A 13,327-nucleotide genomic window follows, 5' to 3' on the forward strand; every position below is an offset into this window, starting at 1 on the left:
CCTATTTGTTCAAACAAACAGTCTCTCTACAAGCAATAACACTAGGGAATCTAAATCTACATCAATAAATAAAAAGACTGGAGGGATAGGCTCCTAACTTGATGTATTCTCAGCCTAGGGTACAAGTTGCTACAGGTCAAACAAAGTATTACATTAATGATTTTTATTTTAAGGCTAGTTTTAATAATTAGAAGAGTAGAAATAAATTTACACCATGGTTAACATGTAAAGGCCAGCTTGACTTAAGTGACTACTGGCAAGTATTAAAAGAGTAGCAAAAACTTCAAAATGCATCTATTAAAAGATGCGATTGCTTGCCCATTGTTCATGCACTGCTATGGTCACTGACAAAAAACAGAGGTGATCCACATGACTACCACAACTTTGTGAACCTTAGGAGGAAGCCAGTCATATCTACCAACACAGCAAAAGCAGAGTGATTAGAACAAAACAGACAGTGATGATTGAGAGCACAAAGCAGTTTTAGACAATAATAAAAGAACTGATGGGGAAATTATCCAATTATTCTGTGGGTGGCAGGGGAGATGTTAACTGGTTATAATTTTTTTCAAAAATCTTTCCCAGGGTAGACAGAAAAAAGGGTCTATTTTTAGGACTGGCCGAGTGCTGACCATCTTGCTGATGCACAAGCTGTACAAATGTTTACATGTTTCTTGTAAATGGAGAGAAGTCAGTGGTGAAGTGAGTTTGCACCAGAGGAACATCAGTAGAGATTTTGTCTAGAATAAAAAGTACACTAGAGATTTTGTCTAGAATAAAAAGTACCACTGTGTACATTGCACTTATAACAGCAGATGTTTGAATTTCTCACTGCTATGATAGCTGCATGTAATCTCTACCCCACTTCTATTGTATACAGTTAGTTGTTGGAATAAATAATTATATGTTATACATATTTTTTGGGGGGACTTAAGGATAAGTAAGCTCTTTTTGTTTAAGCAAGTTAAGTCTTTCCACTCCAATGGGTTAAGCCAATCAGCAGTCAAGTGTGTAGATGTGGGAAGGAGTTGGAGCTTTTTGAATACTTGCTGGTTGTTACAACCTGGGCAGGATACAACCCATTTAACCAAAGGCTGGTAACAGACTCTGAAAGGTCAACATTTTGAATTTTGGTACTTTCACAAACCAACTGAGAAATGAAAGATCTAGAACTTGTCTCCAGGAGAGCTTATTTTTGAAACCAGAAACACTCAGGAGTAGAAGCCCTCCTCCCTTTGGCCTAAAGGCACTGATAGTATGAATCCTACATAAACCATGTGCTGAAGAACCTGAAGAAAATCTCTCGTTTGGTTCAGAGGGTAGGGAGGAATTCCACTGAAAGGAGTTGTGTGCATCCACAGGTCTAAAACAACTATTACCAAAGGGGACAGTCTACAGGACACATTTAGATATTTAGAGACAGGATGAGAGGAATGCTGGCAGTCTTTCTGATGGTGTAGTCTGTCCTTTTTGACAAGATCCCCATTTTTTTAATGTTTCCCTCCTGTCTATCTTTTTTTTGTTCCCTGTTTGACACCAGATGGCAGGGACTGATTATTCTGTCTTTAAAAAAAGCAGAGGGTTTATAAGATTTATAATGTGGGGCTTGAAAAATCTTAGTAACTCCCTGAATTAGTGTCCCTCTGGAACAGAACTATTTAGGAATCTGAGAAGCACCATGGTCAAACAAAACCTCCTTGTCTAAAGTAGAGTTTAAAATCTCAGACTTTACCTCATCAGAAAACTTTAGGGTATCTAGCATAGCAAATTTACCCAAAACATCAGCAGTAACAGTAATAGTAAGCCTAGTCACAGTATCTGCTTAATAATACACACTCCTCAAAGCATGTTTAGACAAGAAGGTTAGAAATTGCAGAAATCAGACAGGACTTACCTTCTGAAGGAAGTGTGTCAGAACAGTGACACAAGCTGTCAAGACCTGACAGAATAAACTGGAAGAAGGAAATTATTTTATGAAATTAATCCAATGCTTTACCTTCCTGGTATGAAATGTTCTTGTTCTTGCCAAGACCAAACTTAAATCTTCTTCTTCTACACCTGTCTCCCCCTCATCTATCTTTCCCTATTTTCTAATTTCATCACTTTATTCTTCCTTTTTTCATATGCTAAAGTATTCTTCCTGCATCACTCTTCTACTGATCTTTTACTCATTCTCTTACTGGCCTCCAAACTTAATTCTGTATCTACCACTTATTATAATTTCGGACTATATTTCGTTACCAAGAATGTTTTGCTTTCCTTCCTGCATCATTAAAAACGTCATTTTTCTTCTATGTATTAAATTTTAAAGACTTTTGGCTTTTCCCAGTTAGGGGTCGCCTCAGCGGAACTCCGGTCCACTCATGATTGGCAATGGATTTTTATGGTGCCGAGTTGCCAGCCCGACGCCTAACCTTCAACGAAGGGACGTCCCTTCACGCTCGCACCTATCTGCATGTCTTTAACATCACTCGATCGTGGGGAAGACATGCAGACTCCACACAGAAGGCGCTCCAGCCGAGAACTGAATGGGATAACCTCTTGCTGTGAGGAGACAGCACTAACCTCAGCACCACCGCGTTGTGCATTTTTAATTTTGATGAAGGCTGAGGGGGTCAGGGTTACTGAAGGCAGCTCTTAACATAGCCTCGAAGGTTGGCATAGCAGAAGGAATGGGTGCAGCATGAAGTAAATCCACTAGCAGCATATCATAACATCGTCTCAATTTAGGATGAATATCCACTTGCTCCCACAAAAATACATCGTTCATCCTGGAACTAGTTTTTGAAAAGGAAAATTCTCTAATGGAGCTGGAGAGGGCAAACTTTCCTGTGAATCACAGTCTTGGGCCTGAGAATCAGACAAAAAGTCCCATCTCTGCCTATGTCAGAATCCTCAGATATATTTTCATATGGAATTCCAAATAGATTGACCTAGTTAGTCTACTGGTATGGATTTCAGTTCTTCAGGAAAGAAAGCCTCCAATGAACTTCTGGCCAAGGTAAGAAAATCATCTATAGGAGACAAAAAGTCTTAAGATGAGCAATGCCTAACTTAGGGACATCCCTGGAAGGAGACCAACTGAGAGATGGCACTTCATCTCAAGCAAGAGGTCTTTTGCCTTGGCTGTTCTGATAAGAACTGCCCACAGAAACTCTTAAACCCAAACATGATGGTTCTCACATGATCAGATTGGACACCGGAACAGCCACAGAGGACACTGCTAACCCTCAGTCCATAGTAGAGGAGGGGAGTACACCAAAAGAACCAGGACAAAATCAACAAGTGGTTTAAGGAACAAATAGCCTCTGCAGTCACCCATAAGCAGTGGAGGTATTTTCTGAGCCTGCAGCGTACACAAGGGCTTTCATTCTGTTTTTTTCTCTCTTTTTTACGTAGAGCAGGGGAAGAAATAGCAGTACCAGTGTAATAAACCATGCTTTAGCACAAGAAGAAGCCTGATTGCTGCTAAGTGCTGCTGGGAAGTGTCATTCAGAAGTGGTCAGACAAATGTTCACAACCAGCACATACTTCCAGTTCCTCACAAAGTCACTTAAAATTGAAAAGTAAAAACACAAGCAATGCACAAAAAACGTGCACCTAAAGAAAATAAGAAATGTAGCAAGTTGTCACAAAGTATAATTATGCACCATAACAGTGAAACTGTTTTCAGTACATAAAAACACTTCCCAGTCTTGAAATCCTTACACCTCGGTTAAAAGGTCTCAAAAAGAGTACATTTTTCTGAGAACAGTCCCAGTATTCTATAATAAGCCAAACAGGTGAAACAGAATACCAACAGCTGCAGGCAAAGTACTTGGTATTCCGTTTCACCTGTTTGTCTTTTGCTGTTCTGCCGTTTTGGTTTGCTGGTATTCTATAAGCCTCATTCTAAAAATAGTAGTTTCTGACAAGAAACTTGACATTAAAAAAGAATTCTTCAGAAAAAAAATTGCATCAAAATTATTTAAAAAGGCAATATTTTCAGTGTGGAAGGGTTACCCTATGGGGACTTATCTGTCAGAAATAAAGCCTGTAGCCAAATGCTGCACCTGCGAAGATTCAGAGCTGCTTTCCCTTGAGGCTGCAAGAAAGTACTGAAACTGTCTACCCTCTGACTGCTGATTTCCCTCCAAGCAGCAAGCTAACCTACTGTCAGAGTATAGGTTTGGGACGGAGCCAGAGATTTTTGAAGACTGGACATTTGCTGTATCCTTGGCAAGATACAAACCAAGTAGCCAAAGGCTACTGCAGCCGACAATGATGAACTTGTGATATTTATTTGGGAGATATCTTTTATTTTTACTTTTTTTTTTTTTTTTTTTTACATTTGTCACATGGTGATTAAAGGAAAAGTAACTAGCAATTCTAGTGCCTAAACCACAGACTACCCTTTTGTTTAGTGAGTGAGTGTTATTTATACCATATGGTTTTAGTATACAACTTTTAGCGTTCAATTTAAGACCATTATCCCTGCACCAAATATTAACTAGGGCAAGTTATTTTTGAAGGATACAGATAAATAACAGTTTTTTGACAATTACACACAGCTTGCAGTCTGTAAATTTGGTTAACCATATGTCTTGTTTATTAATTTTGTGGTCAGAGAAGTAGATGTCCAACACGATAAAACACAGTAAACACACCATGGGAATTTTACTGGTTATTTTAGTGCTACCTAAAGAAGCACCTGCCACACAAACTATGTGAGCTCTACCTTTCAGCTATGTAGATATCCATCTTACAATATAAAAAATGTATGTTCATGGCAGATAGTTTCCGTACAATTCCAGCATGAGGTATACAGGATTGAATGCTTTGGCCAGACTGAGATAAGCCGTATGAACAACATAACATTTTCAGGAAGATCATGCAAGCTGCTGACAGTAGTTAAGTTTTAGCAGCATGACCTCCCCTTGAAGCCAAATTGTTGTAGGTCAAACATAAGGGCATTCTCTATGTCATACTTAAATGAGAGTGGTTAAGATAACTTCCATAGCTTTACAGATCAGACTTGTAAGGCTGATTGGTCTGTCACTTCCAAGATCCATGGTATGGTCACCCTTGCCTAAGGACATCAACTACAGCAGTGTGGCAGCATTCGGGGAACATACCTGTAGCCAAGATAACAAGCAGTTTAAGGAGAGGTTTAGGGACAGCATGTTTGACACTGTTTATAAGCACCCAGGTGTGCTGTCAAGATGCATGGAAGTATTTTTAGTACATGACAACACCTTAAATACACTAAGAAATTACAATACAGTAAGAAACACTTGCAAGGATTCTGATGCACACATGCAGCACAGAACATAAACACAGGATTACTTGGAGTTTTAGGATCAATCTTTCCTTTAAAATGTTAAGCCACTTTTTTATACACTTAAATGTGAATGTGGATGTTATTGTTGCCTTATTCACTTTTACTACTTCTGACTGTGATCTTAATAATGGACTTCACTGGTCAACTACTTTTCAAAACTATTTACTTATTCTGCAGTAATTCTGTGCTGTATTCCACAACATTTATGTCCTCATAAAACATACCCATTATTTACTCTTCTGGACTATGTTGAAAGATATACAATTAAAGTATCAAATTATAAAGAGCCAAAATGATCTTCCCTTGAGAGGGTACACACAAACTAAGACCAAAGTGTACCAACCATGGTGAAGACAGGGTAAGAATAACCAACTCATAAAAAGGAAGACTAGATATGGCAAAAGCAGTTACCTACAGCCTGTGTGCTGAATGCAGCATGATACATGGTTGTGACATTTATTGTCAGTTCCGCTGCCATGCAGCATAACAGCAGAACACCCCTTTCAACCCAAGACCAATTCATCACAGGCTCCTCACTCAAGAAGCAGATATTACAAGAGTCCTTATGACATGACTGAAGAAGGCAGGACAGTTGAGGACAAGTGGGTCAAAAAATAATGCCAGACAGACAATGGGCAAAAACAAATAACACAATTCAACACAAATAAATGCACCTCGTCTGTCACCAGTTTTTCACTGGCATTTTCTTTATTAACCTTTAAATACCCATTCAGTCTCTTTTCTAAATTTGACATCAGACATACTAAGGAAAATGTGACTACCAAACACAGGAACTAGATAAAAAGGCAAACTGGATGAAATGCAGACAAGGCAAAAAACACCCACTCTTTAGTTCTTTCATTCTATTTAATTAAGAACTTCATCAGAAATACAGATACTCCCCCATCCTATTATTTAAATACATTTTGAAACAATCACATGATCACAATCTACCAACCAGCACCACTGGGTGGCGCAGTGATGAAGCGGTTAACGTTGTCGCCTCACAGCAAGAGGTTCTCGTCTCGGCTGGGGTGTCTTCTGTGTGGAGTTTGCATGTTCTCCCTGTGTTCGCGCAGGTTTCCTCAGACATTCCAAAGACATGCATCTGGAGCATTTCTCCCCGGGCCTCCATTGAAAACAGGCTCTGTGGAACCTAGTCGGACTTTCCCAGTCAACAAATGTTAAATAAAATAAATAATAACCACAATACAAATATCACAATATTTACATATACATAACAGTAATGTAATATGATATAAAATGTGCAAAAATTATTCTAAGCCATTCTCTAGCTAATGAATTCTTTGAATTTGTAAAAAAACACAATGTTGATAGTATAATTTAAACCCAGTGTATCACCTGCCTTAAGCTTAATCTGCTAGGCGGTTTCACGACACTCAATCATTGTTTTACAGTCACCAGATAAACTATTATCCACTTTGTCCAAAACAAAAATGAAAACTTTTTAAAATCTGGACATGCTAGTGCATGCCTGGCTGAGGCATTGTTCAGATCCTTTTTCTTTATAGCCAACACGTGTTCATAAATTCTTTTGTTAAGTGTTCTTAAAGTTTTCCCAATATAAAAACTGCTACATGAGCCACAATTGGCTGCATACACCATACATTTTGTCTGGCAAGTATATCTACCTTGACCCACATGTTGCACTTCATATGTTTGAAGTGCGCCGAGGATGAATTGCTGATATATCTGCACTGCTTACAATGCCCAAATCTAAAAGTGCCTATTGCAACAAAACTTCCATTCCCATCACAAACTTTTCTTTCAAAAATATTTTTGATGTCACTTATCTTCTTGAAAGTGAAAACAGGTTTTTCCCCAATGAACCAATTCTAAATTTCCAGATAAAATGTTACAGTTTTCTTTAATGATGTCTCTAAGCCACATTTCTTTAGAAATGGACAAAGAAATGTCAACAAATGTCTACTTTTAATTTGTGTGTCTTTGATGAAAGATCTCTATCTAATATGTGGCTCCTGTCTACACATAGAATGGGTTTTGCTCTAGTATGCCTAAGTTCCAAAACCTCTCTCTCTCTATGTTAAGTCAACCATGCCTCAATCATATACCCTTTCTGTAAAAAATGTCCCAAGTTCAACCATCTCACTTAGAAAAATGTCCTGATCTGTAGTCAAACGACTTAAACGAATGATTTGTCCTTTTACCACTCTTTTTTAGTGCGTGTAGGATGTAAACTATCTCTGTGTAGGTTGTGTCACATCTCTTACTAGTTCAGTGTTTCCTGAAAAAAGAATTCAAAGTCAAACTTTGCCGAATATCATCAGCCACTACTTTTGCTAAGTATTACACCGGGATGTTGAAGCCTATGCCCCTAATTCGGCTTAGACTCTCACACTGAAAGTCAAATGGGGGCTGAAAAGGTGTCTAAAGTAACTCAAACTAACCAAATTAATAGCAACAATGTAGAAGGTGGTGGAGTTGTCGCACAAAGTACAAACTCTGAGTTAGGAAACAGTTCAGCCCCACATGGAACATTGCACATCGTCCCTTTATTAGTGGACCAATCTGGCAACAAACGCATTCCAAAATGGTCCAAATGTTCAAACGAAGGAGAAGGGCAAAGCCAAAAAAAAAGCAGAAAAAAAAGAGTTGAGATTTGAGATGGACATATTAAACTTAAGTAAGCAGACATTATCTATGGACATGATATCTGTTAAAAAAGGGCTTTTTTATTCATTCCATCTGTTTCAGTGGACACTACTCATTTATTGACTTTAAATTTTATCTGAGAAAGTTGAATTTACAATAGATTATGAATGATTTGCCTAAATTAACATTTCTTACAAAGGTCCTAAAAACATAGTACCTTAAATCCCCCTTCAAATTCCACCTTACGAGTTTTTAACAATGCTTGTGAATTTGATTTTAGAAACAAATTGAGATCTAAAAATAAGGTGGATAATTTAAGTAGCAGTGAGAGAAAGGCCTTGGAAGAATCAGCCTCTAATCATGATTTGAGAATTATGAGGGGGGATAAAGGAGGTATGCTGGTTTTAATGGACATGGCGGATTACAGTCTAGCCATGCTAAATTTGTTGAAGACCGAAAGTAATTGCAAAGTTGTGACAGATGATTATGTACAAAAATGTTATTCTAAGATTGACCAGTGGTTGTCTGATATGTTTAGCCAAGGTAATCTGGATTATTCAACATATGATTTTTTGAATGTGGAACATCCAAAATTGTTTTTTTTTTTTTTTCAGTATTCCGAAACTCCATAAAAATAAGGTCCAACCTCCATTTAGGCCTATTGTAGCAGCTGGGTTCAGTAAAACTGAACAAGTTTCTGTGTGGTTATATTATGTTCTGAATCCAGTTGTACAGGCATCCAAGTCCTACATTCAGGACTCTTGGCACCTTTTGGAAATATTGAATGGATTTGCCATTTCTGAGGCTTCTTTTTCTTTTGCATCTTTGGATGTAGTATCTTTATATACTTGCAAAGATCAAGAAGCTGGGGGTGAATTTTTACGTGAATATTTGACACTTTTCACTGATTTTGACTCCTGTAAGATCGATATTTGTAAATTGATGGACATTCTGCTTGAAAATAATTTCTTTAGGTTTGACGTTGAACCAGCCGACATCTGAAGTAGCCATGGGGGCAAGAGTAGCCCCAGTGTTTACAAATTTGGTGCTAGCAATGTGGGAACATAAGGTTTTATTTCAGCACAGTAAATTTGAAAAGTTTTATTATATCGACGTTACACTGATGATTTGTTCTTGCTATGGAATAGCAGTTATGAAGAATTTGAAGTCTTTGTAACTGATTTGAACAAGTCCACTGCATTCTTATTTTCTGTAGGTGATTTTGGTTAAAAAGTTAAGACTTTTTAGACATCATATTAGAATATGATGTGGCCACTAGGTCTTTTGTTAGTAAAATTTATAGAAAGTCTACTTTTGTGAACCAATACCTACAGAGAGATAGTTTACATCCTACCCGCACTAAAAAGGAGTGGTAAAAGAACAAATCATTCATTTCAGTCATTAGAAAAATGTCCTGATCTGTAGTCAAAGTGCGATGGTGAACTTAGGACCTTTTTTATGGAAAGGGGATATGATCAGACATGGCTGACTAACATAGAGAGAGAGGTTTTGGAACTTAGGCATACTAGAGCAAAACCCATTTCATGTGCAGACAAACAGGAGCCACATATTAGATATAGTTCTTTCATCAAAGACACACAAATTAAAAGTAGACATTTGTTGGCATTTCCTTTGCCCATTTTTAACAAAATGTGGCTGATTAGAGACATCATTACAGAAAATTGGAACATTTTATCTGGAAATTATCTGGAAATTTAGAAATTGGTTCAAGTAACTGGGGAAAGGCCTGTTTTCACTGTCAAGAAGATAAGTAACATTAAAAATATTTTTGAAAGAAAAGTTTGTAATGGGAATGCAAGTTTTGTTACATCAGGCACTTTTAGCTGTGCGCATTGTAAACAGTGCGGATACATCAGCAATTCATCCTCTGTGCAGTTCATACATATGAAGTGCACCGTGTCGGCCAAAGATAGATATACATGCCACACTAAATGTGTGGTGTTTGCAGCCAATTGTGACTTGTGTAGTAGTTTTTATATTGGTGAAAACTATAAGAACACTTAACAAAAGAATTTATGAACATCTATTGGCTATAAAGAAAAAGGATCTGAGCAATGCCTTGGCCAGGCATGCACTAGTATGTCCAGATTTTAAAAAGGTTTCATTTTATGTTTAAGACAAAGTGGACAAAAACTATTGATAGAGTGTCGTGAAACTGCCTGGCAGATTAATTTTATTGCAGACAATATACCACATTTAAATGAGGCTATCAACATTAAGTGTTTTTTATAAATTCAAAGACTTCATTAGCTGCAGAATGGTTTAGAATATTTTTTTTACACATTTTACATCATATTACATTACTATTATATATATGTAAATATTGTGATATTTGTTTTGTGGTTATTATGATTCTGGTTGGTAGATTGTGATCATGTGATTGTTTCAAAATGTATTTAAAATAATGGGATGGGAGAGTATCTGTATTTCTGATGAAGTTCTTAATTAAATAGAATGAAAGAGTAGGTGCTTTTTGCCTTGTCTGCGTTTCATCCAGTTTTCTGTTTTATACCAAGGAAAATTTCTGACATTTTGAAAATGTTATCCACCTCACCATTCTCTATGTTCCTGTTACTACCATTTTCAGGCTACATTTGGGATTCTGTTCATTTGAGGCTAGCAACAACAAGCATTTCAAGATACATACCTCCTGAAGTACTGCACTCTTCTCTAAACTCTGAAATGGATTGGAACCACCTCCTATAAGAAATAAAAGAAAAGGAATTAGAATATGGGGAATTAAAATCTAAAAATCCTTCTCTAAACCTTCTATAAATCTTCCTGAGGACTTTCAAATCAACACAACAGTTTCATATAAAAATATATATGGTTTTGATTACCTCAAGCAAAGCAGTCTGCATGATTTGAGTATCAACCTCATAAATCAGATTTAAAACAATCCAAATGGCTGAAATATTCAGAAGAGGTAATTTTTTTACTCAAAGGATGAAGATTCTAAGGCATCTACACAACACAACTAAAAACAGAAACTTAAAAGCAAGCACAAATTCTGCCATTACCTTCAACCATACATAAAGAAAAACAAAAAAAATAATTTATTGTACTTTAGACTCTTCAAAAATCATTATTTCTATGTCATTTTTGCTTCCGTGTCTCCTTACTATTAAGCCATCTCCTTATCAGGTTCAGAATATTTGTACTCCCACACAAAAGACACATGCCAAGTGCCATATGCAGAAGATAGCTGCCCAAGGGAAGCTATTTACTTTTGCCCTCATTGGCATTCCAGCAACTAAGGGAGTACATATTATGGCCATAACCCTATTGTAGTGGCAATGTGAGCACCTGCATTATCACAGGGACCATCTAATGCCTTCAGCACCGGACAAGCACTCTCAAGAACTACAGTCACCGGCCTGAATATTCACAGCCTACATCCTTCCTGTACAGGCTTGCTGCTATGGCAAAGCATCTGCCTTGACCTGAATCATCAACTGAACCTGCAAGGAACCCTCCAGGACTGGCATGTCCCTCTTCAGCACCATCACAGGCTGAAGCCCTCCTCAAAATCAGGTCACTTGGGCTTGCAATCAGATTTCCCTCCATCACAGAGTAGTCTCCTCCAAAAACTAATGTGACTTTGGCTTAAAGAAGACCACAAAACTCCTTCAGATTATAGTTTACAAGTTGCTGTATAACACATTTACCTCTGGAAGAAGAACTACTATAAAGAAAATCCAACAAAGACCTTATAACAGAAGATTTTCCCTTGTCGGTTTAGACTCCTCAAGAGACAGGGCACAGGGACACCTTCTGCTAAGACATGGCTCGAAATCTACCAAGGCACTTGAGTTGGCCAGCAAGGCTACAACTCTCAGTTTCTGCTGCATGCAGCTGTGGATGCTTCAAGAAACTTCTACATGTAACAACTGATACAATAAACTTTAACTCCATATCCATCTTGAAACTAATAGGAGTTCCATGCATAAGAACTTGCCAATCTGATTCTGCATCAGCCACAGGACTAACTGAACCCAAGACAAATGGTTTTGGCAAATGTTTAGCCTCACTCACATTTTCAAGGGCAGCCTTTTTAATCTGCTTTGTATTACAAATGACAGTAAAATGACCCAGTCTCTTACACCTTATATCTTCTGCCTCATGCAGCACATTGCTCCCACACATTATGGTAATGGACATTCCTCGTGCATTTACCAGGCTTACACTCACTCTACTTCTCAAACATTCTTTTAATCCGTCTGGAATTATGCTTTTTATAAAACCTGATGTTAACTTTACATTTGCATTTTTTGCCTTTTTTACCTGATCAGCTTCTATTTGCACTGCTTTTTACTAAAAAGATAAATTAATTTTGTGCTGTAACTTCAGAGACACTTCTAGATCAACTAGACTTACTTGCTCACTTTTTGTACTAATAATGCCACAATTTTCTGCAAGTTCAAACAACTGCCTTACAAATGCTTCAGCACATCCCTTGCTTATACACATCTGTTAAAAAAAAACTCTCTCATATTTCTTTTTGGAAAACAGTTGTTCAGAGTTTGATAATCACTGAATTAATAAGTAACATGTTTGCTCTCTGTAAATGCAAAGGAATTGCGCATGACCTTGACATCTCCGCAAATGGCGTACAAAAATGTGTTTATCTGGATTTCTTATGATTCCTCATCTAATGTTGCTACCTCCAAGTAGGCCATATAAAGGGTTTTGATAAGTCAAATGGCTATGGCGAGTTAAACGTCATCATGGCAGAAGAAATGTAGTTGTGGGCAAAAAATTAAGCTAAATGAGGACTTTGCAAGGTGGCAAAACTGTTTTCAGTCAAAGAATTTAACTGCTTGAATCACTTTGAGGTGGTGTGGCATGATTGTACAACCTGTGAAGAAATTTATTGGTTATTTGTTTGTCAACAAAATTTAGTACTGCTAGCATGTCTTAAGTTGCTCCTTTTTACACATTATTTACTTTATTGGTCAGTAATATCAAGAGTCAGCATTAGTTTCAACAGGTAACTTGTATAAAACCAACATGGCAGCTCACACAAAACAATGTTACCACTTCAGCATCTCTCACTCAGACTACTGTTCAGAAACTGCAATGGATTATGATACAGGTTACTTCTTAAAAAGGCTACGCCATGTACTTCGGCAGTACACATTTATCTGAATGCTATATACAAGCACTTTATCAGCTTTAAACAATTTATCATCACAACCACCCTGCTAGAAAATATCCAGTTTGAGGACTATTAGTAGAAATGGAAAAACTTCCACATGAAGTTTGCCAAAAGGACAGAATACATAGGTCATGCTGGAGTATGAACAGAAAGGCTTTTCCAGCAAGCATAGATGCAGACTAACAGAACTATGT

General features: G+C 37.4%; 1 protein-coding gene across 1 annotated transcript in view; it reads right to left on the minus strand.

The window, feature by feature from the left end:
- Window positions 1–13,327, minus strand: part of COPG1 (COPI coat complex subunit gamma 1) — a 1,279,491-nt gene that overhangs the window by 1,219,136 nt on the left and 47,028 nt on the right. The window contains exon 2 of the mRNA XM_044078421.1: window positions 10,623–10,675. Within this exon, the coding sequence (XP_043934356.1) occupies window positions 10,623–10,675 (53 nt within the window). The remainder of the gene's footprint in view (window positions 1–10,622; window positions 10,676–13,327) is intronic.

Source organism: Protopterus annectens, chromosome 7.part0, assembly GCF_019279795.1.
Source record: "Protopterus annectens isolate FY-2018-M chromosome 7.part0, PAN1.0, whole genome shotgun sequence".
Taxonomy (NCBI): domain Eukaryota; kingdom Metazoa; phylum Chordata; order Ceratodontiformes; family Protopteridae; genus Protopterus; species Protopterus annectens.